This window comes from Carassius auratus, chromosome 31 (assembly GCF_003368295.1).
Source record: "Carassius auratus strain Wakin chromosome 31, ASM336829v1, whole genome shotgun sequence".
NCBI lineage: Eukaryota > Metazoa > Chordata > Actinopteri > Cypriniformes > Cyprinidae > Carassius > Carassius auratus.
The window spans coordinates 25,405,511-25,431,516 of NC_039273.1; the positions used below are offsets into that span (position 1 = coordinate 25,405,511).

At 37.2% G+C, this 26,006-nt stretch overlaps 1 protein-coding gene across 2 annotated transcripts; it reads right to left on the minus strand.

Annotated features, from left to right (window-relative positions):
* Positions 1 to 345: 345 nt before the first annotated feature.
* LOC113050973 (collagen alpha-1(XXVIII) chain-like) lies at positions 346 to 21,360 on the minus strand. 2 transcript variants are annotated; one of them, XM_026214486.1, is made up of 35 exons: positions 21,192 to 21,360; positions 19,724 to 20,277; positions 15,821 to 15,841; positions 15,674 to 15,733; positions 15,206 to 15,259; positions 15,080 to 15,124; positions 14,955 to 14,981; positions 14,306 to 14,350; positions 14,178 to 14,222; positions 14,023 to 14,076; positions 9,765 to 9,833; positions 9,614 to 9,682; positions 9,446 to 9,514; positions 9,123 to 9,191; positions 8,644 to 8,712; positions 8,497 to 8,565; positions 8,310 to 8,378; positions 7,872 to 7,943; positions 7,714 to 7,782; positions 7,452 to 7,523; positions 7,271 to 7,339; positions 7,022 to 7,090; positions 6,871 to 6,939; positions 6,675 to 6,743; positions 6,503 to 6,571; positions 5,165 to 5,233; positions 5,008 to 5,076; positions 4,848 to 4,928; positions 4,413 to 4,448; positions 4,280 to 4,316; positions 3,239 to 3,796; positions 2,330 to 2,586; positions 1,994 to 2,186; positions 706 to 897; positions 346 to 609 (listed from the first exon to the last, which is right to left on the minus strand). In XM_026214486.1, exons 1-35 carry the CDS (start codon positions 21,358 to 21,360, stop codon positions 602 to 604), a joined length of 3,615 nt encoding a protein of 1,204 aa, XP_026070271.1. In that variant the 3' UTR covers positions 346 to 601. The 2 variants fall into 2 exon arrangements, with proteins under 2 accessions (XP_026070271.1, XP_026070270.1); XM_026214485.1 differs by lacking the exon at positions 346 to 609 and having other exon boundaries at positions 616 to 897.
* Positions 21,361 to 26,006: the final 4,646 nt, after the last annotated feature.

Sequence of the window (26,006 nt, forward strand, 5' to 3'; positions counted from 1 at the left end):
GAGTGCCACTGAGATGAATGGGAATGCTTATGGATTGCTTTCTCAGGTATTATGGACATCCTTAGACATCACAATATCATAATATTGTACCTTCATTTCTCTCCAAGAGATGGCAGTGTGCAAACTCAAAATTTCTACAGAACATCTTCCACCTTACCTCATTATAACACTATAAAAACCAACACGACTCTTTCTTGAGCTGAACATAATACAACATGATTTAGTGAACCGAATTTGTTGACATTGTAACAGCCAAGTCATTTATCTACATACAAAATATTTTATTACCAAAAGTACAAGATTAAAAATGACAAGCTTTAATACATTCCGAAAACATTAGTTCTCAAAATCAAGACTAAATTACATTTATTATATTAATGTGAGTTCAATGAATGCTGGGTAACTATGACAGTATTACAGTATTGCTTTTTCACAGTTCTGCAGCTAGTGATACGAAACATACTCTGCTTGATCAATGAGCTACTCTCAATAAAATGTCCTGTCCCACCAATTTTTCATATACTTTGTGTATTTCAGTGCAGGTCCATTGTATTGGAGTGTGAGGAATTACAAACAAAGGGAAATGTATCCACAATGGATATCAGCCTCCTAAATGCAAAGAAAAGGGTGTGACTATATGGCAGACACTGGTGTCCATTTTCATTAAGTTAAGTTCGATAAGTTAAATTCAAATGTGCATTTTACCTGCTCTCACGACAACACATGTGTTTTTGCAATCTTCTTCTGTGTCAAAGCGGTTACGGTTCCCATCACAGCCTCCGTACCAGAACTGCGCACAGGCGTTGGCCTGCCGGTCGTAGTACCAGCGGATGTTATAGTCCCGACAAGGGCCCTGATCCAGGAGCAGCTCACAACGGGGGTCCAGAGATACAACCTCTGAACACAGATTTAAAAAATGTATTTATATATTTCAGATCTTGTCTAGTGAACTACATTGTCTAGTAACCACAAGTTACTTTTGTTATTCATGTGAATTTTAAACTAGGTTTTTGTTGTTGTTGTTGTTGTTCATCAGACATTTCAAGAAATCAAAAGACTGCAGTTTGGTGACCTGATGATCTGAAATGCATGTCATGTCTCAAATCCTGTACATGCATATGCAGCAGACTTTGCACTTTTAAATGAGTAAAAAGATGCAAGTAAATGTCATAAAATGAACAAAATGCTTTATTTGTAAACCGTTGTAGTAATTTTCTAGTAATGTTTCCCAAAAAAATGAATGAGTGTCTATGATATCAGGGATTTGAAGAATGTACACTACCAAGCAAAAAATGTTCAATTGTAAGATTTTTTTTTTTTTTTTAATTCTCTTATGCTCACTAAGGCTGCATTTATTTGATTGAAGATACAGTAAACAAAGTTATACTATATATGCATATTTTAAAATGTAATTTATTCCTGTGATCAAAGCTGAGCTTTCAGGATCATTACTCAGAAATCATTCTAATACGCTGATGAAAAAAGTTGTGCTGCCTGCTGTTTCTTGCAGAAACTGTGATACTTTTTTCAAGTTAAAAAAATTAATTGTTTATATATATAATATATATATTACGGAGCCCCGCACATGACATGCAAGAAAAAATTTATAAATTGTACGCACAATTTACTAATTCGTTCCCTCAGTGTACTGAAACGTGCACGCAATTACTATTGTGTTCCCTCGATTTAGTAAAATTGTGAGCACGATTTAGCAAATAGAGGGAATAAATTAGTAAATTGTGCGCACAATTTATAAATTGAGTGAACGAAATAGTAAACTGAGGGAACGCAATAGTAAATAACTTTATGTGAAAAAAACTTTTGAAACAATATTTAAGTCATTACTGTCACTTTAATTTATTTAATGCATCTTTGCTTAATACAAGCATTCACTTCTTTAATTAACTAACTAATTAAGAGAAATCCTACTGATGCCTGACTTTCAAACAGTAGTGTATTTAGTCATGTATTAGTGAATGTGTTATGTTTTTACCTTTAGGCAATGGTGGTCGTGGTGCTGGTTTATACCGCACTGAGGTTGACGTGTTCACAGTTGTGGATGACGATGTAGTCCCTGATGAAGGTCTGCTTTGTGTGGATGTCCCAGTGTCTGTTGGAGTATCTCCTCTACTGCTGCTCTGCTCTGAAGTGTTTGTGTCTGGCGTCTCAGGTACACGCTCATCCACCTGAGAGAACATTAGAAACTCTAAAAACACTCAAAACAAAATCAAAGTTGAGTGCAAGTAAAAATTCTCTTCATTATCTTAATTACCAAACCAAGGCCACCAAGAAAGCAGGTGGTCACTGTTGAGACCATCAGTGAACTAACCTCGGTAATGTCTGGAGCAGCTGTTGGAGCAAACGTGTCTCCTCTCCCGCTCTCATGAGTGACAGTGTTCATCCCCGAGTGTGTTCTCGTGTTCTCTCTGTGGCTGTTATGTATGTTGGTGCCATAATTGTCCCTGCCGTTACCATTGATGCGGTTGCCATTAATCCCATATCCGTTTTCAAAACCATTAATGCGACTGAAGATAAGTGATCCATTCTCATCCTCACAGAGCTTATTGACTAGTTTGGACTCCAGAGCTGTGGATTCAATTAAAAAGAGAGAAAAGCAATATTAGATATTTAAATCTATACAAAAGTAAACAGCTGATTAATTCCAGATAAAGCCAATCATTTGCATTTATTGAAATAAATAAATTACTAAAGTATATATATATATATATATATATATATATATATATATATATATATATATATATATATATAATAAGCTATTATTATAAATGAGCAATTACTTATTTATATTAATTTTTATTATATTTTATTAAATATATTATCATTTTAGCATACCATACACACATACAATGTGTGTGTGTGTGTGTGTGTGTGTGTAAAACCTATACATTTAAATTGTAATAATGAATCATAATTTTGTAAATGTAACTAAAAACTTGAATTATTAAAATACTTTAGATGTTAAATTAAGTTTGTGTAAAATTTACTGTTTAGCAGTGCAATCAAATAGTGAGTCAAGATAAAAAGGGATATTAAAAAAATCCCAAAACAAAACAAAAAAACTTGTAGATACCATAAATACATTATTTTGTGAGAAAAAGCATCTTGCACACACAAAGGTTATTCTCATGCCTCCATATGTATGTAAACATAAGTACTTTCATCTAGGAGGAGTATGTGAATTGGCATTCAGCCTCAGGTTTGCTGTATTGGTTACCTGGCAAGGTGTTGAAGTGGTCTATGTAGAACATGTGCTCACTGTCAGGGTCCGACGCAATGAGATTGAGCTCCTGGAGAAACTCTTCTTGTGTCGGATCACTAATGTTAACAATCCCCAGAGCGTACATCTCAATGTTAGCTGCATGCGCCTCCCTGACAGCGATTTCCAGCTTCACAGGCTCCCGTTTATCAGTTTGTCCGTCTGTGATGACAATGGCAACCTTCCTGACCCCTGTCCTTGCGCTGTAAAATGCTCCCTGAGTTGCTTTGCGTATGGCAGAGCCAGTGTACGTGCCCTCGCCGATGTAGTGAACCCTGCGTATCGCTTGTTTGACATCTTGTTTGGTCATGTAGCGAGCGAGGTTGAACTCAAGCTGGACCTCTAAGCTGTACAAAACGAGACCGACTCGGGTGGCGTTACGCCCCACGGTGAGTCTGTCGACTAACGCAGCCACAAAGTCCTTGATGATCTCAAAATTTTCAGGCCCGACGCTTTCAGAGCTGTCAATCACAAACACCAGCTCCATGGGACGCTCCTTACACTTGACTCCACAACCTGATAGACAACACGGGACATTTCATGAACTTTACACACTACCATTATAAAGTCTGGGGTGAGTAAAATGTTTTTAAAATAATTAATGCTTTTATTAACGATGCGTCAAAATTGATTAAAAGTGACTATATCAATTTATAATGTTTAAGATTTCTATTCCAAATCAGTGCTGTTCTTTTGAACTTTCTATTTTTTTTTATATTTAAAAAATGCATCACAGTTTCAACAAAAATATAGAAATTTTCCTTAATCATGTGACACTGAAGACTGGAGTAATGATGCTGAGAATTCAGCTTTGCATCACAAATACATTTTATTTTTTTAATGTTTTACAATAGAAAACTCTTATTTTAAACTGAAAATTGTTTCACGATATTACTGTTTTTCCTGTATTTTTGATCGAATACAGTCTTGGTGTGCAGAAGAAACTTACAGACCCCAAACATTTGAACAGTAAATTGTTCAAATGTGAGATGTACATACCACAAATCTCCCTTATCATCCTGATTATCTCGTCCCTCTAAAAAAAAACAAAAAAAACACATAACATGTGAATTGCTTGAAATGCACATGATTTTAATGATGTAGTATGATGTGAAAGATTTAAAAGACACACCGTAAGTCCAGATTCTCCTTTGATTCCTGGTCTACCCTGAAAAAAGTGAGTTAGTGAGTTATAATACATATAAATATACAAAAAAATGGAAATGACATCACTGAGATGTTTTACAAACATAAGTTGCTTTAAACCTAGTTTGCTTTAAATAATGGTGAGAAGCTCTTATTAATGTCTTTTATTCTTAAATGTTTCATTTTTACTAAATCTTTTTAAACACTTGATGTTTCATGCATTTTATTGTGTTGTGTATTTCATTGCATGCTTTTTAACCAAATTAATGAATTGCACCAATGAACACATTTTAACAAATTACCTTGCTGTCTACCATTTAGGCTGTATCCTATATGAAATATAAACTCATATACATTATGACTGATTTGAAATGCTTCACACATGCAGCAACGCTGTCAATGCTGAGGTTCATTTACTCACTGTTTGTCCAGGAATGCCATGATCTCCCATATCACCTTTAACCCCCTTCATCCCCCTCTCACCCTGAGCTCCACGATCCCCCTGAAAAACACACATGAGCTTCATATTAAACTGTATGAATATTTAATCACGACACAGATTATACAACAAAACCTGAGACCTTTGACCCGGGCATTCCTTCTCCAGGAGTTCCTCTTGGCCCGCTCACACCCTGTGACCCCTGATCACCCTGCAATAGTGTAGAAGATATGCTGTTTGGTTTAAAAACACATATATATGTGTTCAATTCTTTATTATTTTTATGCCAGTGTCGCCACCTTTGGACCCTGTAGGCCTTGTCCTGGTGGCCCAGTAGGTCCAGGAGGTCCTGGTCTTCCCATGTTGCCCTGGTTTGATCAGAGATATTCAATATTAACACATTTCAAGGGGAAAACACATTCAGATTCATTGGTGCTGAGACAAAAGCAGCCCCGAAACATCTGGAATGACGTTTAGGTTACTGGATTACATTAGCCGGATTTGCTGGACATATGTAGAAGATTTTGAGCACGTGTGTGTGTGTGTGTCTTGTGGTGAATGTATGATCATCACAGAGACAGTACTATGATAAATGTGGTGTAAAGATGATGTGGTAATTGAGGAATGGCATGTATTCTCTGGCAAGTTCATTCAGGGAGACAGAACGGGATCACATATGAGAAAAAATACTACACAGATAATATCAAGAGATAACATATTAGATGGCATTTATATATATATATATAAAAAAATTCAAAACACATTTTAACCTACAAGTTTCAAATCACTATTACTAGTTGGGGGAACAATTAGCAACATTTGTTTGCAGATGCCACCTTATTATTATTTTTTTTTGTACTATAAAAATGTATAATATACTGTATACTCTACCATTCAAATGTTTGGGGTTGGTAAGCTGTTTTGCTTTTTGAAAGTCTCATCTGCTCATAAAGGCTAAATTTATTGGATTAAAAATACACTTAAAACTGTAATAATGTGAAATATTATTACAATTGGAATTAACTCTTTCATATTTTGTAAAATGTAATTTATTTATATGATGCGCAGCTGTATTTTCAGAATCATTACTCCAGTCTTCAGTGTCACATGATCTTCAGAAATCATCTTAATATTTTATGCGAACTGTAATGATTTTTGTTCTTCTTCTCTGATTAATAGAAAGTTTATTTGAAAAAAAAATCTTCCGTAACATTATAAATGTCTTCAATGACCCAATTGAATTTACTGTGGCTTTGCGGAATAAAAAAAAAACAACAGCTTTAAAATGGTAATATGAATATTATTTTAACATAATATTTTTAATTTAATATTTTAAATACTTTTTGGGGCAACTGTGAAGACTTTTGATTTGATATGTTCATCAACACACATATTTCCTTTTGTATTATGGTAAAGAGTTATTGTTAATACTCAGTCTAATTATTTACTTTAATTGCACCGCACCATATCTTTTTTACTTTGATTATACTCCATCTTACCCATCTCATTTTGAAATCTTGTGGCACAATGGGAGAGGATCTAATGCAAGAATGTACTAAATCAAAGCTAAGAGGAGCTGAAAGAGATTGACATGGGCTTAATCAAGAGATACTATCTGTCTGTGTTTGATGACGTACAGGAGGTCCTTGTAGTCCTTCGCCTGGGGGTCCAGGTGGGCCTGGTAAACCTCTGAAGCCAATATCACCCTGAGACACAGTCATGATGCAATACTTGTGTTTACACCCCATTCGATCATAATATTGAAATACAGGTGATCTGCTTTAGGGTGACACATAAGAACAGTCCTACCTTTGGTCCAGGTATCCCTATGCCCTCTGAACCAGGATCTCCTGGAAGCCCAGGAAGACCAGGAGGCCCCTGCAAACAAACAGCACACAGCTACAACAAAATATGACTTCATGATGAATTGTGAGAACTTCCCTACAGAATGATCTCATAATCATGAATGGATTTTAATAAGAGCCTGTGGAGGTTTTTAACACACTGATGGACCAGGATAGCCGTCCCCTTTTGGTCCACTTAGACCAGGAAGACCTGGGTCACCACGATCACCCTGAGAAACAAAGCATGAGCAAGACAGGTTAATAACATGAGTTTATTTGACAGTCTTAACAGTAATTAAGAATTAAATGAACCTTTGGCCCAGGAAGACCATATCCCGTTTCTCCTACTGGACCAGAAGGACCTGGAAGGCCGACGTCACCCTATAATGAGACATCACAATGCTTTTTATTTACAGACACACTGTGCATTTGAAAGGTTTTTTGCAGATATTGTGAGGTTCAAAAGTCCGAAAGTGACTTGTGAAAACTAGCTTTTCTTTATTTTATATAACAAATACCAAAACTTGGTTTATTTCCATATTGCAATAGAAAGGCTTTTACTTTTGGTCCTGTTATAGCACGCCCCGGTAGTCCAGGTAATCCCAGGCGCCCAGGGGTGCCAGGCTCTCCCTACGAAGACAATAATAAAGAACAGAAGGACATTTTATATGAAATGTTATTTAATGTCTATGTAGCAAAAGACAGAATATTCCAGACTCATCAATGAGAACTAGGCACTCACCTTTGACCCTGAGGGTCCAGCTATTCCTGGTGGCCCTGCTAACCCACGGATTCCCCGCTGACCCTGATCACCCTAAACAACGTCAAAAACAAAACGCTACATCAATAAGCATCAAGTTGGTGTTCACAGTTAAAGACCCCACTGAAGTTAGAAGATTGACATCTATGGAAATATCATCCTCAAAACTTAAACTTTCGTTTAATGGGTCTTTAAGATGATTTTACAAAGTTAAACATGCAGGAAAATGTGAGTAAAGAGATACTTTTTCACCCTGGATGCCCACTCCTGCTGCTCCTTCATGGCCCCTCAACCCAGGGGTTCCTAGTTCTCCCTGAAATACACACAGAAGATGAATGTGTGTAGACTTTGAGCAGATGATGCTAACTAAAGTGATTCAAGAGATTAAAGTGGGCCTGGTACCTTCTGTCCTGGAGCGCCATCCTCTCCTGGTAAACCTGGTAATCCTGATAACCCCGGAGCACCAGGTTCTCCCTTCGCAGAATAAATCAAGTATTAATCATTTATATTCTGGATAAAAGCAGTACTAGTTTTACATGGTTTCTAGCTGGTCAAAGCTTGACATTTATAATCATTGTCTAGTACAAGGTGGTCCAATATATCAATATAAATGATACATTTTTCAGTTACTTTAAAAATTATTTTATTATTGTTTATTTTACTTTATGTATTTATTTATAATTTTTCTTCTCTACTCTTTAGTCTACCAGGGGTTGGGATGGGTTTTACATTTGCTCAGTTGCTTTTTGTCTTCTGCTGTTGTTCACAAAAGAAAATTCAATAAACAGTTGTTTAAAAAAAAAAAAAAAAAAAAAAAAGAGTAAAGTGAAGATGACTTACTTTAGCTCCTGGTTCTCCTGCTCCTCTCTCTCCTGTTGCACCGATCTCACCTGGTAAACCTTGATCACCCTTCAAGAGCACATTTTTTAAACATACAGATGATTTCATAACTTATCAGATCAGTTTATTCAAGCCTTTTACTATTTGAATTTGTGACAGTGTTTATAGCATGATGGGAAACTCTTGCCTTTGGTCCAGGGTAGCCCTCACCCGGTGGGCCTCTGCTTCCTGGGGGTCCTCGCGGTCCTTCTATACCCTAAAACAAGCATATCCAACAATGCATAGATGTACAGTTCATTTTTATGTCATTCTCAGATCACAAGCTTGTCAGCACCTTCTCTCCTTGGATCCCTGCTCCAGGAAGCCCCACTGGTCCTTGAAGACCGGGAGGACCAATATCACCCTTAAGACAATAAACAAAAATATATTATTGTAATTGCACACCTCGGAGTCAAGCATAAGCCAATCTGTCAGTTCACATACAATCTAGTTATTAAAATAATTTGGAGTAGATGCAACACTGATATTCATATATGCCTGTATGCCATATATGCTGATTGCACTGCATGCTGTGACATGACCTTTAAAAAATCCACAGAGAAGGGTTTAATAATGCAAATGATACAAATAGTTTCACCACAAAATTCTCAGAACTAAGAACACTTCTAATGAATTTTTAGAAGCTATTGAAGTAAACTAAACATCTAGTATAGAGCAGCTTTAGGGTGCAATCAACCTATGAGCTAAAAAAAAATAAGTGATTAAACTTTCACTTCAAAATCAAATTTTATTCAATTGATCTGAATGTTTTACCCTGTCTCCTTTAATGCCAAGACCTACTGGTCCCCTGGGTCCTTTCAGCCCCTCCAGACCCCTCTCTCCCTGTAAAAGACAAAAGTTTAAAACATCAAATGTATACATGCACTGCAATCCTGTGTGTATATACATAACATTTAGTTTAGCCATGATGCTAAACTAAAAAATGGTTGTTGGAAATGGAAGTTGCTTTGGATAAAAGCCAAAGGCTCTCTGATATAAACTGCACACACAAGACACAACTTGCATAAAAACATATTAAACCTCTTCATAACTTTGATTTGACTGCATTCTGAAACTGTGTGCAATGACGTGTTTACCTTTGGTCCTGGTAAACCCTCTCCCGGTGGACCCTTCTCTCCTGGCAAACCCTGCGGCCCCTGTGGCCCCTTCAGAGTAAACATAATTGTAAAAGTCAATACAATGATATCTTTGTGTTCAGTGTCAATTATAACCTCTATTGAGCATGATCACTCGCATATCTTTACCGGTAGGCCCGGCTCGCCGAGCCCAGGAGGCCCGGGAGGACCCATTCGGCCTTGGAACCCCACATCACCCTACATTGAGAAAACACATGTTATTATCACAGACATGAGTTCACTGGGTTCCTGACCTCATGAGTTTTATATAAAAGCCAACCTTTGGTCCAGGAAGCCCAAAGCCAGTCTCGCCCTGTATTCCTGGTGGTCCGGGAAAGCCTCTCTCACCCTGAAGAAGCAGAACCATCCAGAACAATATTGAAGTGCAATCTGTGAACTCAATGCTCTTTCTCTGCCTTATAGAAAAGACCACATTAGACAGGCATTAATGGTCCAGAACTCATTTTCTGGTATTGCTGGTAAAGGTATTTAAAAACAACTTTAAGACGTAATAACATTAATTCCAAACGACTATACAAAACAAACCGATACAGTCTTAAAACAAATCTTAAACTCATTTAACTGCAAAACAGGGTAACTACAACTGTTTAAAACACTCACATATGTTCTGAAATAATAATAATAATGATGCATTTTATTTCATGGCGCCTTTCAGAACACCCAAGGTCACCTTACAAGCAATATACAGGTCACTGCATAGGACAAAACAAACAAGAAACAAACATCATATACATATAAAGTGGATTTAAGTCTCAATAAAATTTTTCATAAAAAAGCCTGTATAAAAAGATATGTCTTAAGACGCTTTGTAAAAGTCAACAAGCAATCGCTATTGCGAACATCGAGGGGAAGGGAGTTCCATAGGCGGGGGGCAACATGACTAAAAGATCTGGCACCCATAATAGTAAGTCGAATCCGAGGTACCACAAGAGAAATTGAAGATGAAGATCTAAGTGCACGTGAAGGAGTATAAACCTGGAGAAGTTGAGTAAGGTATTGTGGTGCAAGATTATGAAGTGCCTTATAAGTGAGTAGCAAGATTTTGAATTCAACTCTATATTTTACTGGAAGCCAGTGCAATTGCTGGAGAACCGGAGAAATGTGATCAGTATAAGGTGTTCTAGAGAGAACACGAGCTGCAGAATTCTGAACCAGTTGAAGTTTATGTAGCAGTTTGAAGGGAATACCTGTGAGAAGAGCATTGCAGTAGTCTATACGTGAGGTGACTAGTGCGTGAATGAGAACTGCAGTATTATTATTTGAAAGAAATGGACGTAGACGATTAATATTGCGCAAATGGAAGTATGCAATCCGTGTGAAATTATTAATCTGAGCTTTAAAAGATAGTGTGCTATCCATGATGACACCCAAACTTTTAACCTGAGAGGAAGGACAGATTGCAGTATTATCAATGTGTAAAGTGAAACAATTAGATTTAGACACAACAGATCTAGTGCCAACAAGCAGAGCCTCAGTTTTATTGCCATTTAATTTCAAGAAGTTCGCTGAAAGCCAGTCTTTAATTTCAGCTAAACAGCTTGACAAAGATGGCGGAGGAAAAGAACCGGTAGGTTTGGCAGACAGGTAAAGTTGGGTGTCATCCGCATAACAGTGAAAATTAATACCATATTTCCTTAAAATATTACCAAGAGGGAGCATATATATAATGAAGAGAAGCGGGCCCAAAACAGAACCTTGGGGAACACCAGTGGTGACTGTAGATATTCTTGAACTAAAACCTTTTAGTTGAATACGCTGACTGCGTCCAGATAGATATGAACTAAACCAAGACAGAGCAGTGCCAGTAATACCAATGGAGACTAATCTGTCAAGAAGTACGTTATGTGAGACAGTATCAAAGGCAGCGCTCAAGTCAAGGAGGACAAGTATAGTTAAAAGCCCAGAGTCAGCTGCCAACAGTAGATCATTGGTTATTCTGACAAGAGCAGTCTCAGTGCTGTGGTGGGGACGAAAACCAGATTGGAATTGTTCATACAAGTTATTATTGGACAGATGTTCATGAATTTGAATTGCAATACACTTTTCAACTACCTTAGAGATGAATGGTAAATTTGAAATTGGACGAAAATTTTCAAAATCAAATGGATCACCCCCTGGTTTCTTAAGTATGGGTGTAATAATAGCAGATTTAAGAGATGGAGATACAAAACCAGAACCAAGTGAAGCATGAACGATTTTAGTTATCAACGGCAAAAGGGCTGGTAAACAAGCTTTAACTAAAGGAGTTGGTAGAGGGTCTAATTGACAAGTCGAAGATTTAGATTTACCTATCAGACCCACTATCTCTGAAGTAGTTGGTAGTGTAAAGTTAGAGAAGACAGAGTGGGGAGGTGTGTGAGTGATAGACTGACAGGAGTCATTGTGAAGAGTACCAGTAAGTAATTGCCGATGTACATTTTCAACCTTAGATGTAAAAAAAGTCAAAAAGCGATCACATAAGTCAGTGGAATACATATCAGATGGCAGAGAATCAGGTGGTTTCAGAATATTGTTTACCACCGAGAAAAGTGACCTAGAGTTCCCATTGCTAACTCCAATTACATTGGAGTAGCTATCGGATTTAGCTGTAGTCAGTGCATTTTTATAATTTTGAATATGTTCAGCATACATGTTTTTATGAACGGTAAGGCCAGACCTGACGTACAGCCGCTCTAACCTACGGCCTTTAGTTTTAAGTTCACACAGTTCAGGTGTAAACCAAGGAGCTGAATGCACAAATGAAACCCTTCGCGTTTTCACGGGTGCGAATTCATCTAAAAGCATGTTCAGTCCATCATTGTAATATTTTACCAGTTCATCAACAGTAGTGAAATCAGATTTACTGGAAAAGATGGCAAGTTCATCAGCAAGAGTAGGCAAATCTATGTTCTTAAATTCCGAAATGTAATCGGGCGACACAGGTTTACCTTATTAAAAGTAGTTATACCAGAACAGCAAACAAGATCAAGAGTATGCCCCTTAGTATGGGTGGGCAGTGTGTTAAATTGTTGTATACCAAAGCAATCCAAACATGATAAAAATTCGCTTGTAAATGCATTACTGACATTATCTGTATGAATGTTAAAATCACCCAGAAGGATAACATTTGAAGATATGGAACATAGATAAGTCAAGAGTTCAGATAATTCAGTTAAAAAGGCATTATTGCTCTTGGGTGGGCGGTAGATAGTTATGAGAATGGTTGGAATCGCACCATTGATTTTTATGGCAATTGACTCAAAAAATGGTTTTATGTACTAATGCACAAGGAATTACAAGTTGACTGATTTTGGATTTTGCTGATATGATAATCAGAAAAAGGCAAAAAAAATATTATTGTGCCATTACTAGTAAAATCTAGGTATTAAATGTGTAAAATAATGTTATCTGATCCGTTCACACAGAATGCATTTTTCAATTCCATTGTGCTACTTTTCCATTGTTTTTCTATGCACACACATGCTAGACAGATGTATTTGACTGTTGCACTCATGTTCAATGTCTTTTGCAATATATCATGCATTACATGCCATTCTAAATATGAAGTGTTCAAGTAAAAAAAAGGAGGGTGAAGTGTGGATCACATTTACATCTAAAACATGATTAATCTACATGGAACTGATCCCAAAACTCAAACTGCAGCAAAAAACTGTTTACATCATCTGGATTCAGTCAGATTCACTGAATATAAAGTCTATGTTTATATGTGCACCAAAATAAACACGTGCTGCTTTAAACAAAAGACTTAATGCTTGAATATTAGCAGGATCTGTTCAATTGAAATATCACAAGAACCATTATGTTATAAAAAATCATTTCATTATGTAGGCACAAGTCTTTATGCATTCTTTCATTTGGCAGATGAAATTGGGGGTCTTTAAAGAAACATACTATTTTCAGACATACTAAAGTAAAGACTGCAATTACTGTGTTCAGACACATTAGACAGAACACCTTCACCTGTCAAAGACAGAGATACTGATTTGTGGTGCGACACATGCATGCAAGTCCAGACATTAATCTGTTGCTCAGATGGCGGCCATCGGCATGTGAAAAAAGCAAACATTCCAGAAAAATAATTAAGTTTTAAGTTCCTTAGTAGCACACAGATGGATATCAGCACTAACACAAGTTAAAAACTAAATACTAAATTAAAAATAACCAATAAAAGCCTGATACAGGGGTTTTAAGTCTATATAAATATTTCTATCATACATGAACATGGAAGAACATTTATGGTTTTAGGTTGTTCCAAACATTCCCTACACATATAAATTAAACCTTTGACATCCACTAGACATTTTAATTTCACAAAAGCTTTTTCATGATTATTAAAGAGTTTTAAAATGTTCCAAACACTAAGAAAAAGAGGTTCTTAAAGGTTATTTGTCGGAACCCCAAATAATTATTACATGGCTTTTACTCTGAAAACCCTCTTTTGGAGCCTTTATTTTGAAGAGTGTAATTTTCCACATGCTCTCTGAAAAGAAAAAAGAACACTGCTGAATTGAACCCACTTTTTTGCCCGGTGGGCCCTCAGGTCCCACGTCTCCATTGGGTCCAGGCAAACCCTGCAGAGGAACACAACAGAGTGAATACGGTAAAATACTATTGAATAAGAGAAAAAAAAAAGCTTGTTTTGCATTTTCACAAATGAAGTTTAAAGACATACCTGCAGCCCTCGGCTTCCTCTGATACCAGTGGGACCCTCTGGACCCTTAAAAGAATCAGATTTAGACAGTTAAACATACAGCATGTTATTGTGCATGAACTACATTGTAGATGTGTAGTGTCACTCACTCTGTCTCCTTTGACTCCTGGTGTCCCACACTCCCCTCGCTCACCCTAAAAATATTGCTTTTTAATGGTCAGTGCCCCTTTGTACATATACACACAATACAATTTAAAGGCATGTCTAGTTATTTTTTGGACTTAATATAGTATATATTTTACACTTTATACAAAATATACATTACTTTGACAGTTTTATGTATGTCTGTATACATATATATAATACAAGTCGAAATACCAAAATTATAAATTATAATTTTTCATTTAAATGTCTATAAATAATTTTAAAAACCACTGTCACATCAAACAGCAAAACATAAGCAAACAAAAATATTTAATGCACTATTAAGGGCTACAAATAAGACATTCATAACGTGCATATATTTGCATATATGCATTTGGCATTTGCTTTTATTCAAATGGACTTTTATTGCATTTCAAGCAATATATATATATATATATATATATATATATATATATATATATATATATATATATATATATATATATATATATATATATATATATATATATATATATATATATATATTATTAGTTCATGCATTTCTTGAAAATCTAACCCATGAGACTCTACTTATTTTCTAATAACAGCCGATTTCTGATAACTTGCATTATGTGAGCTGATGCATCATCTTACCTGTTCTCCTTTGTATCCAGGTTTGCCCTAATGATCAACACAGAACACGTGGTGAGAAAAAGCCATTACACAAGCAGATAATGTCAATATAGAGTGACTTTAGGCCTTGTTCTGGACTTGCTCACCTCTGTCCCGTCTCGTCCAGGAGGACCGCTGAATCCGCTCTCTCCCTGCAGGAAGTGTCTCAAATTTTAGAGGGTAACATAAATAAATAATAACAAACATGAGCATTAATTTAAAATATCTTTGACCTTTTGTCCTCTAGGTCCTGGACTTCCGTCTTCTCCAGGACGACCCTTTTTACCCTGTGGTTTTTAGAGAACGAGTGTTAACTAAAAAATAGCAGTTTTGTTTAAAATTTTTATCAAATCTGAATTATCTGATTCTTACGGAGACCCGCACATGAAATGCAAGAAAAAATAAATAAATTGTGCGCACAATTTACTAATTCCTTCCCTCAATGTAATAAAACATGCACACAATTACTATTACGTTCCCTCGATTTGCTAAATCGTGCACACAATTTAGCAAATCGAGGGAACGAATTAGTAAATCATGCGCACAATTTATAAATCGAGTGAACAAAATAGTAAATCGAGGGAATGCAATAGTAATCGTGTGCACGTTTTAGTACATTGAGGGAACGAATTAGTAAATCGTGCAAATCGTTTAAACACTGTGAGGGGCTAGGAAGCATTTTAAGAATGTTTGACACTTACAGCGGGTCCACTGGGTCCTCGCTCTCCTTTCTCACAAGGGCATTTTGGGGAAAGTGGACACTGTTGGACACACACACATTGTCTTAGTCACAACAAATAATGTCACTCTTAAGTGTCCTAAATTGATTCTGTCAGAAAAACTCTTACCGCTTCATTAGCCAGCTCACTCTAGAAGGAAACAAAAGCAAAAAAAAGGTAAATTTACATGAAAAATGTACAATAATTATAAAAGATTTACAAGAATTTCATGACCACAATCACATTTGTGGCATGTTCTGTTATCAAACATCTGATATATGCTGTCATAAGTTACTAACTCTTACATTTTCTAAATGAACCTTAAACATGTAATACTAGACACTGTAAGTTGTCAAGGCATGTTTCCAAATATTTTAAGCCCAGTTAAACCTCAGAGCTACAGAATAAAGCTGAACTAACGGATCACATTTTAATATCTGATATTCTGAAGAGTCCCAGAATCCTAAAGATGTCCACAAATGAAAATTCAGAATTAAACAACCCCAAAGAAGGACATATTTCTCTTTTAATTTGCATTAAATAATAACTCTCACTCCTAACACAGCCTATAGGTGTATAAATGTCCAAACCAACATTTAGAAAAACTGAAAAGTCCCATATTTCTTTTCTTCATGATATACAAAGGGCCACTGGAAGTAAGTCTGAATATCCATATACATGTGTACCACATGCAAGGCTGATTTTTTTTATTCAATGCTTCTCATGTCAGGATTAGTGTGCGAATCTGCATAACAGGTGCATGTGTGTATGAATGAGTAAAACAGAAAAAGAGAAAGAGTGACACATAGCAAGATTCCTAGGATGAAAGATAATGTTTAAAGACAGTGACGATAGACAGATGCCGTAATCTGGGAATCACAGGCACTCATAAGAACAAAGGAAATTTAATTGCAGCACATTAAGTAATTTTATCTTGAGAGCACACAGTTAATGACACATCGGAAAGATGCATGTCTTATTTAACTTAAAACGTGTGCGATGAGCAATATCCCGCTTAGTTTGATCGAGCAGATGATTAACAGATGCAAACACTATGCATGAGACGTTGAGCAGAGAACACGACAATGCTGCATGCTATTTGTATGCTCCTGGCCTGTGATTAAAGCCCTTGATTGTGCTTTTCTTGTCTCATTGACAAGCACCTGCATCAACAGTCGTTCCAGAGCAGCTAGCGTGCAGAAGGCTGGGTGAGATATTCATCCTGCATGCAGGTTCATGCTGCTCGTAGTACCCTAAAGCTCTGACCCGGCACAAAGTCAATGGGAAACAGATGTTCCTTTTGCAAATACTGCAACCCGCTAACTGATACTCTGCTCTAATTCCAGTAGGAAAAATCCATACCAACTAAAGGTAGTCAAACTGGTCAAGCAGACCCACCAAATCTATTTACATTCAATAACTGAGAAAAATTACTGTAATATATTGCTCCAAAAAACATCTCTTTAAACATATTTGACTACATCATATGCACAGCTGAAAAGCTTAATGGAATAATTAAAATATATGTACTAGTATACAAAAAAAAAAAAAAAAAGAGTATGGAGTATTTTTACTCTCAGAATTTGGATCTACCCACCACAAAAAAAAAGTTATCAAACTGCTCAAGCAGCTCAGCAAGGTCTACAGCAGTTTAGCCAAAGTCGTCTACTAGCTCTAACAGTGTGATCAAGATCTACCAGGTCTTCCTTGGCTCCATCAACTGGTAGTCTGTTTGTCTAAAACCACCTAAACATCCTTTTCTTCCAGTGGTTCCAGCTAATTACCAGATTGGACCATCTAAAATCCTGCAAAACCAAACCATTTATCACCTTCAGTGTAGTGTTATCTGGATATTCCAGCGGGAAACAGGAACAGGAACAATTCACTGGAAGTCTGCGAATGTGTATCCACCCACAGTACAGTAGATGCTTCTTCACATGTTTCTAACTTAAGTATACGTCTTCTGTTGAAAAGACCAAAGAAACACACATTCCAGCTTACAGAGATGCAACAGTTAACCAGCTCAACCATCACCAAACCAGCTTAGTCAACGTAGTCTACCAGCCCTGACTAGAATGGTCAAGACCTACCAGGGGCCGGATTCATGAAACCCTCTTAAGAATAAATAGGCATTCTGTTTTAATTCTAATTTGCATTCCAAAAATACTTCTAAGTTATGTTTTTTTATCTTCTACAGAATGTCTATTTTTCTTATCATTGAAGACTTAAAAATAATTCCAATTCTTGAATAGAATGTTCTTAAAAATCATTGTAAATAACTTCAAACTTCTCTAAGTTCTTTCAAGTTCTGTCCAGACTAAAAGAACATTTAAACAACTGTCATTTAACCCAACAACCTGTTTGATGATTGGTCAACCTGGACCAGCAAATCAATTTACACTGATCCTTCCATCGGGGTATTTGGGTGGAATATTTTCATTTTTTTATTTTTTTACAGACATGCTTTGTATAACCTTAATAAGGTAACTATGGGTGGGAATGGGTTCAGGAAATTACATGAGCCAGACTTGAACTTGCATTACTTGCCTATAAGTGCCATGATCCAAAATACCATCAACACTATCCTCTAGTAGACAACTTCTTAAATCACCTTTAGGGGTTTTAATTTGAGATAAGGTGTGTTTGAGTGAGCATTTACTCATTTTGCCATTAATGCCCTGTCGAAGGAATTCATAATCAAATTTTTCCATGTCCTCAGGAGAGATACAGAGATAAGCTCATTTTCCATAGCTTCAAGAAGAATGTTCTCAGTAGCACATACCCCGACACACACATGCCCCTCTTAATCTGAGATCCCTCAAGAGATATAAATCCTTCATTTGGGCCTTCAAAAGCATCCGACCTTCAGAATTTCTACTCTTCAAAGTTGGTCCCTCAGCACCAAAAGTTTGATTTCACAGCTCTCGTCTTAACACTGCCAACTTAAACTGCTTTGTTTGGATAATCCTTAGGGTAGTTTTATTGCTCAGATGTTGCTCTTGCATGACATTTTTTTTTATTTTCAGATGTTTCTTCAAACATTTTTCAGGAGAAATAAAAAATAGGAACAAATGAGACAACAGCTCATATTCAGTACATGTGAAAAGCTATAAAATGAATGTGTTCACAGTTCATTGGGTCTTTGAAGAATTTAAATAGAATTTGAGTTTATACTGAAAGACTTCCAACAGCACTGTAAACCTAAGTAGATTGTAGAAGCTGTTGGCACCAAATAACTCTGCGGTCAATTTAAAGCTGGAATACACTACACAACTTCTGCACAGATATTTGCCCCGATCTTCATTCTTGAAAAGTTGATACTTATTTTGGGCAGTCGGAATTGACAGATTTCACAGAAAATAGGTTATAAAATATATTTTTATCTTCTGTAGTTTAGTTTATGATGCCCAGTTTTTAGCTGTAATCAGTTACAACGGTAGCCAATGTGTGATGCTTAGTCTTTAAAGTCTGTTTTAAAAATTGTGTGGTGCATTTCAGCCTTTAGGCTCACAATGGTTGTGGGGAACTCTTAAAGGGATAGTACTCAAAAATGAAAATTCCGTCATCATTTACTAGCTCTCATGTCGTTCCAAATCTGAAAAACATTCATTCATCTTCAGAACATAAATAAGAGAGATTCTGAGAGATGTTTGTCCCTCCATTGACAGTATACACAACTATCACTTCAAAGCCTTCATAAAGAAATCGAAAAAACTAATTCACATGTACTCAGTGGTTTCATCTAAATTTTCTGAAGTGACAAAGTCATAGTTGCGTAGACATCTCACAGATACACATTCATTAAAATAATCAAATACCTTAATTTGTGTTTCCGAAGACGAACTAAAATCTTACAGGTTTGACGGTGAGTAAATTACAGAATTTTCATTTTTGGGTGAACTATCCCTTTAATGAGACACCTTAGATTACTGGGGTCTAGCAGGACAAAATCTCCTTTTTCTCTCCATTTGTTATGTCTATCAAAAACAGTTGACACAAGATTTTTACTTCCTAAGGGAAAGCACTACTCACAATCTCTTTGAGGATCTTGTCCACCACGCCCTTGTCCTGTAGGTTGTGTACGTAGCGGGCAGCTGGAGGACTGGCCAGAATCCGCAGCTGTTCCACATTGGCAGCGTTTGTGAAACCTACTGTGAAGAATTTGATCCCTTGGTTCTTGGCATCAGCTAAAGCAGAGAAGATATCTGGATTCTTTGGATGCGACTCGCCGTCGTACATCAGGATGGCCACCTTCACGCGGTCAGGGCCAGACTCCTCCAGATAGATGCGTGTGAGGTTGGTGATGGCGTAGGTGGTGTAGGTACCGTGCCCTATGTAAGGCATGGGCCCGATGTGGTCCTGGAAGGTGGCGACGCCCCTCCAATCTTTGAAAGACTGTTCGGTGATCACATGACTGCTGTACTGAAGGAGGGCAGTTCTAAAGTTCAAGCCTTGGCCGGTTTGGAGTCGGATGTTCTGGATCCGGTTAACGAGATCAGTGACAAAACGTTTCTCTTGGGGATGGTTGTCTTTGGCGCTTTCTGAACTGTCCACCAAAAATGCCAGTTCCAAATAACAGTCCGCATCTGAAAGAAAAATGACAAAACATAATAAACATTCATTTTGTTATTTGGACACAACACATCAGATTTTGACACCAGTAACATTTTCAAACAACTTTGTTTCTTGTGTGTATTGTGACCAAATATTGACATCAAACTTGACTCCTGGAGTCATGCAGATTTTAGTTTTATGGTGTTTCATGGTGTTTTTGTCTTTTTTTCCAATCAATCAATCAATCAAAAAATCAATCACAACATACCAATGTTATTATTGTAATTATTCTAACGTATATTCTTACAGCCAGTGGACTAACCAACATTGCATTTTTGTAACTAAATGTAACTAAATTAAAACTACATCCTAATAAAAACTACACTATATTGGCACATGAGATAAATTATAAAAACATAAAATTACTGAAATTAAAATGAAAACTGAAAATCTTTTGATAAATGGTTAGGTAATATATAAATAACGTAAAGTGCCAAAAATTTCTTTGAAGGTAAACGCAAATGGGAACCAGCTGAAATGACCCCAGTCTCCAGTAAATCACATTTATGATGAAGAAGAAACATGTCAAAGAGGAAATTTGCCCCAGGACAGTGAGCAGGGTTTAGATCAAATTCAGAAGCCCTAGAGAGCAGAGCAGACCGTAAGGCGGCAAACTTCACATATGAACTTTTCTTGCTCCTGAGAAGTATTTATATCAGTTTCATTTGTTAATTTAATTTCTTAATCAACCACACCTTGCCGATGCCTGACAGATGCATAAATGAAATCTGTTGTGATTATCTCACACCACATGCACCAAAAACTTTCCTAAACTGGTGTTTAGTTCAAACCAAATCGTCTTTTGAATTAAAGGCAAATACAGTATTTTCCAAGCCACCTGCTCACTTCTTGCTGTCTGTTGTGTTGTACAGCAAGAAATACTTACTATTGTTTTTCGGGATGACATTAGAGTTGATTGGTTTATTTTTGTTTCTTCCATTTCTCTTCTCTTTTACATCATCATCATAATCATCATCATCAAGATCGTCCAGCTGAGCCAAAACAACCTGCACTCCCAACAGCAAAACCAGCCAGCTTACACACAGCCGTATCATCACTACAGTAGAAGAGAGACAAACAGATGCCAACACTGTATTAAGAACATATTCTCAAATGCATTACATGCATTAAATCATCAAGTGTGCAATCCTACATACTCAAAACATTAACATAATTTCATATTTCAAAAGTGTAATAGCAAAAAAAGTTTTCACATGAGTCTCATTATTGTATTTTCAGTCATTTATCTGAGCTGTTCTAATATAATATGCAAATGCAAGTAAAATGTGCACTTACTGTGTGAAGCAGCTCTAATTTCAGTACAGTACCGGTATTAAACAACCAAAAATCAGCAGATGAATAATGAAGATGAGCAGCTCATTATGGAGTTCACAACGTCTTCTTTGCCTGAGATTCACCTGCAATAAAAAGATGCCATACAGAATGACTGAGAATCACTGGATATGTGTGAAGACTGCTTGGGTTTGCTGTAAAAGACAAGAAATGTTTGCATCGGTTCCATTCATGTGAATCATCTGCTGCCATCCAGAGGAACAATAATATCCAGAGCTCCTCCTGTGAACCCACCCATTTTTACATTTGTTGCATACTTTATAAGACGCATGGCTGTGCATGAATGTAACAAAGAATGTAATCATTTTCAAAACAAGTGCAGTTATAATATTTTCATTTTGAAACAATATATTGCAATTTATAACAGATTTAACATTTGAATGCACCTGTAAATCTGTTAAGCATTATTTTATTTTTGTTTATGTTATAAAAGTTATAAAATTGTTTTCAAAAATGCATTGAACAAAAAAAGGAAAAGTTCATCCAAAAGTTTTAATTTGCTGAAAATTAACTGCATATTTGGAGAAATTTTGCATTATATCACTTGCCCATTAACAGATCCTCTGCTGTGAATGGGTGCTGTCAGAATGAAAGTCCAAACAGAATGAGAATGAGATTCCAAGGATTTTTTTTTTTACTTTAAACCAGTACATCAAGCTAAAATACAAGTCCTTTATCAATAATATTTCTTTTTCCAGTGAAAAAGTAATTTAGTCTGAATCAGGAGAGGAATATGCACAGATCAAGCACTGTTTACAAGCCAAAACAGTCCAGAACAGTTCGATTTTTACATGTGAAACAACAGGGGACTTTTTCACTGGAGCATGCATTATTATGGAATATGGACTTGAATTTTGTCCAAAAGTGAAGGTTTAAAGATAAAATGTCTTTCTGATGGATGTGTTTCTTACAAAGGCAGCTTTTTGCTTCACAAGATGTTAACTGATGGACTGGAGAGGTGTGGATTTTTGTGATGTTTTTATCAGCTGTTTGGACTCTTATTCTGACATCTACATCTTGTGGCCTGATGGTGTGTAAATTTTCTCTATAATACTTCAATCTGATAGCCATTCTTTCTAATTGTCAAGAATCTTGTGAATGACCATTTACAACACAGCTGTGTGTGCCTTTTCACTTGCTTTCACCCATGTGAAAGTACCAGCTTTTAGCTGCCATGTAGAAGTAGGGCAGACAGTTTCAGTAAATATTGTGGAATAAGGTACTGCTGAAGGTTATGAGAAGCATAACAATCATCGTTTCACTCACCAGGAATAACTCATCTCTTGTATGTGTGTGTTTCATTCCCTTTCCATGATTCCCATGAAATGGGACTTAACACTTCATCTCCAGCGTGAATCGTTAACATCCTGACATGTTGTGATTTACAGCTACATGCCATGTACTGGATGTCAGCATGCTGTGCGGAAACACCTCACCACTGTACACTTATGAACCGAAGCTGAAACATCAAAGCATGTGGTGTTCAAAGCCAGGCAGTAATAAAACAATAAAACATGTGAATCTGGGCAGAAACATAAAATCAGATTTGTGCAAATAATGACTTAAAGCGAACAGAGCAGGATCAAATCAGGATAACACCATTCTCAGAGATGTTCTCCAAGAACTGTGGGCCATGGACTTAAATAAATGTGTAAACTATCAATACGCAGTGTAGTGCACTTTGCTATGTTTTCCATGCGCATATATCAGAAAATCATGAACAGTGCACCATATTTTATTGTCCTGCTTCAATACAGAAGCACCATATAAAGAGTTTTTAAAGCCCCCACAGTTGTGAAAAAGAAAAAAGTGTGGCTAATGTTGCAGTCACAACATGGCACTGAAGAAGGTTGTGTTGTGACCAAAACTTTTGCTGTTCCTAGTAAAACATTTTTTTTCCTCGCATTTTCTTTTTCATAGTGTGTGTGGACCTTTTCTGCAGCTTTTTGCCTTTTTATATTATTATACCTAAAGGTTTCTGACTTTTTAGGCACAGTGGGGTTCACTTTGATGATTTCTTCCACAAGAAAACAGAGTAACTTCTGAGATCTGCAATGCAATAAAAATTATAAATTGGCCTAGCACTTATTTACATTTTTATTAATTCAAAGTCATTTGTCAAAGTCAATTTTCATAGTTGAATTTCTACTCCTTAAAAAAAAAAATGACCAGAGAAACTGAATAAATTGCAAATATAATGATTTGTCATGCACTGCTCAGACAGGCTGAGGATCCAAGTGCAGTCCTTTATTAATCCAGAAATCGTGAATCCAAAAACAGGCAGAGGCCACAACACAGGACAGTCAATCAAGGCAGGTAACACATGCAAACAGGATAAACTAAGGAATCAGGCAAGAGGTGAAACAAACCATGAACTCAGGAAAAAAGGTAGGTGCTCAGTAAGGAGAATGACCACCAGAAAGAATTAATGACTGAAAACATTGTACTTATAAAGACTTATAGACTTGTAACAGTTCTCCTGTTACTAATATATATACCAGTACCGTATTTTTCAGACTATAAGTCGCACCTGAGTAGAAGTCGCATCAGTCCAAAACTATGTCAGGATGAGGACAAAACATATATAAGTCGCACTGGACTATAAGTCGCATTTATTTAGAACCAAGCACCAAGAGAAAACATTACCATCTACTGCCGTGAGAGGGCGCTCTATGCTGCTCATTGTAGACTACAGGAGCACTGAGCAGCATAGAGCGCCCTCTAGTGGCTGTAGATGGTAATGTTTTCTCTTGGTTCATTACTCTTGGTTCATATCAAATTAATTTTGATAAATAAGTCACACCTGACAATAAGTCGCAGGACCAGACAAACTATGAAAAAAAGTGCGACTTATAGTCAGAAAAAAAAGGCTTCCGCGGTTCAGGACCTGTCGCTGCTGAGGCATGGAGGAGAATGAGCTTGTGATAATACAGGTGGATGTGTCTGAATGTTTTAAAGAGGGATTTTCCCTTTCACGCTCATAACGGTGGCGGACGAGAGAGAGCCTCGGGAGGATGATGTTATATCTTTAACACTATCTGATACAGAGGATAGTGCTCTGCTGGGTTTTTACCCAGGAAAAGCAGGAGATATTTGAGGATGGTGAAGAAGCTGAGGCTGAGCCTTCTCAATTCTCCTGCCCTGCGTATGTAGAGCTGTTAGAGGTTATGGATCGTGCCACGGCAGAGTTGGACTTGGAAAATGCGCTAACAAGATGATGATGTAAGACCATTAAAAAAAAAGGCAATGAGGGGATGCCCCCTGTAGAAAGAGCTAAAAAAAAAAAAATTCTTTCTGCAGGGGAGACATCCTCTCTTAAGCTCCCTCCTCTCCATCTAAGCCCCTTCAGAAATTCATCTGGCTTAGATGGCAAGGCATACGCACCAACAGGTCAGGCTGTGGCTTTGTTACACACAATGGTGGTGCTTCAGGCATATCAGGCTGATCTGCTAAGAGACCTGGATGGAGGCAAGGGCCTTTCTCCTGATCAGGTAGCCGCGCCGCACCACGGACCTCTCTCCATGCTACCAGGTGGAACTAGGGCGGCCATGGTGGAAGCCATGGTGGAAGCGGAGAGACGTCTGTGGATGAACCTGGGAGACATCGGGAAGAAAGAAAAGGCTTTCTTCTCGATACTCGGGTTTCGTCTTCTGAACTTATCGGTATTTCCATTGAGATGGTAATCAAGAAGTTCAGGGAGACGAAGGCGCGCTCTGCTGCTTTCAGATCCTTCATTCCACGAAGGTCCTGGACCGAGCCCTCACAACATAGGGGTCCTGGCCTGTCTCTATCTGAGGATCAAAGAAGGGCACAGAAGGCTAGTGTCGCGACTCATGCTCCTCCCCCACCAGTGGGCAGGGGTAAGAGGAATCGTGGGTCATGTGGAGGTAAGCTGAATCTAAGAGATGTGTTGGACGTGAGGGATCTGAACCTAATCAGAATGAAACCGAGGAATCTACTCATTCCCTTCAGGGATTTTTTTACTTCTGCTTTTATCATCCCCTTCCTAATTCCCCTGTAACCACCAGCTCTCCACCTGATCAAGGTTAGGTGGAAACCTCTTGCATAACAGTCTCCTATACTGGACCTATAATGTTTTTGGTTGGTTTTATGTTCATAGCAACCAACCTACTGATGGTCCACTCCAGACTAAAAGGAGGTGCCCCTTGAGTGGGGCTCCAGCACAGGAGGGTAGGTGAGTATGTAACCTTTCCTGTATATGCTTATGTGTATTAAATTGCTGGTGGTTTTGTGTCTACTAATAAATTCTGTGAGGTTCCTTTGCAGTGCTCAATTACAGTGTTTACTGAACACTCGCCAGCACCAGCCATCCGGCTTCATGTTCCGT

Bases quoted from the DNA above. Each gene is read 5' to 3' on its own strand.
- LOC113050973 (XM_026214485.1), bottom strand. From the start codon at position 21,360: ATGATACGGCTGTGTGTAAGCTGGCTGGTTTTGCTGTTGGGAGTGCAG. The intron at 7,944-8,309 runs GTAAGTCATCTT...TATTCTGCGAAG, and splicing joins CAGGAGAACCAGGAGCTAAA to GGAGAACCTGGTGCTCCGGG. The intron at 4,929-5,007 runs GTCTCAGGTTTT...TGTGTTTTTCAG, and splicing joins AAGGAATGCCCGGGTCAAAG to GGGGATCGTGGAGCTCAGGG.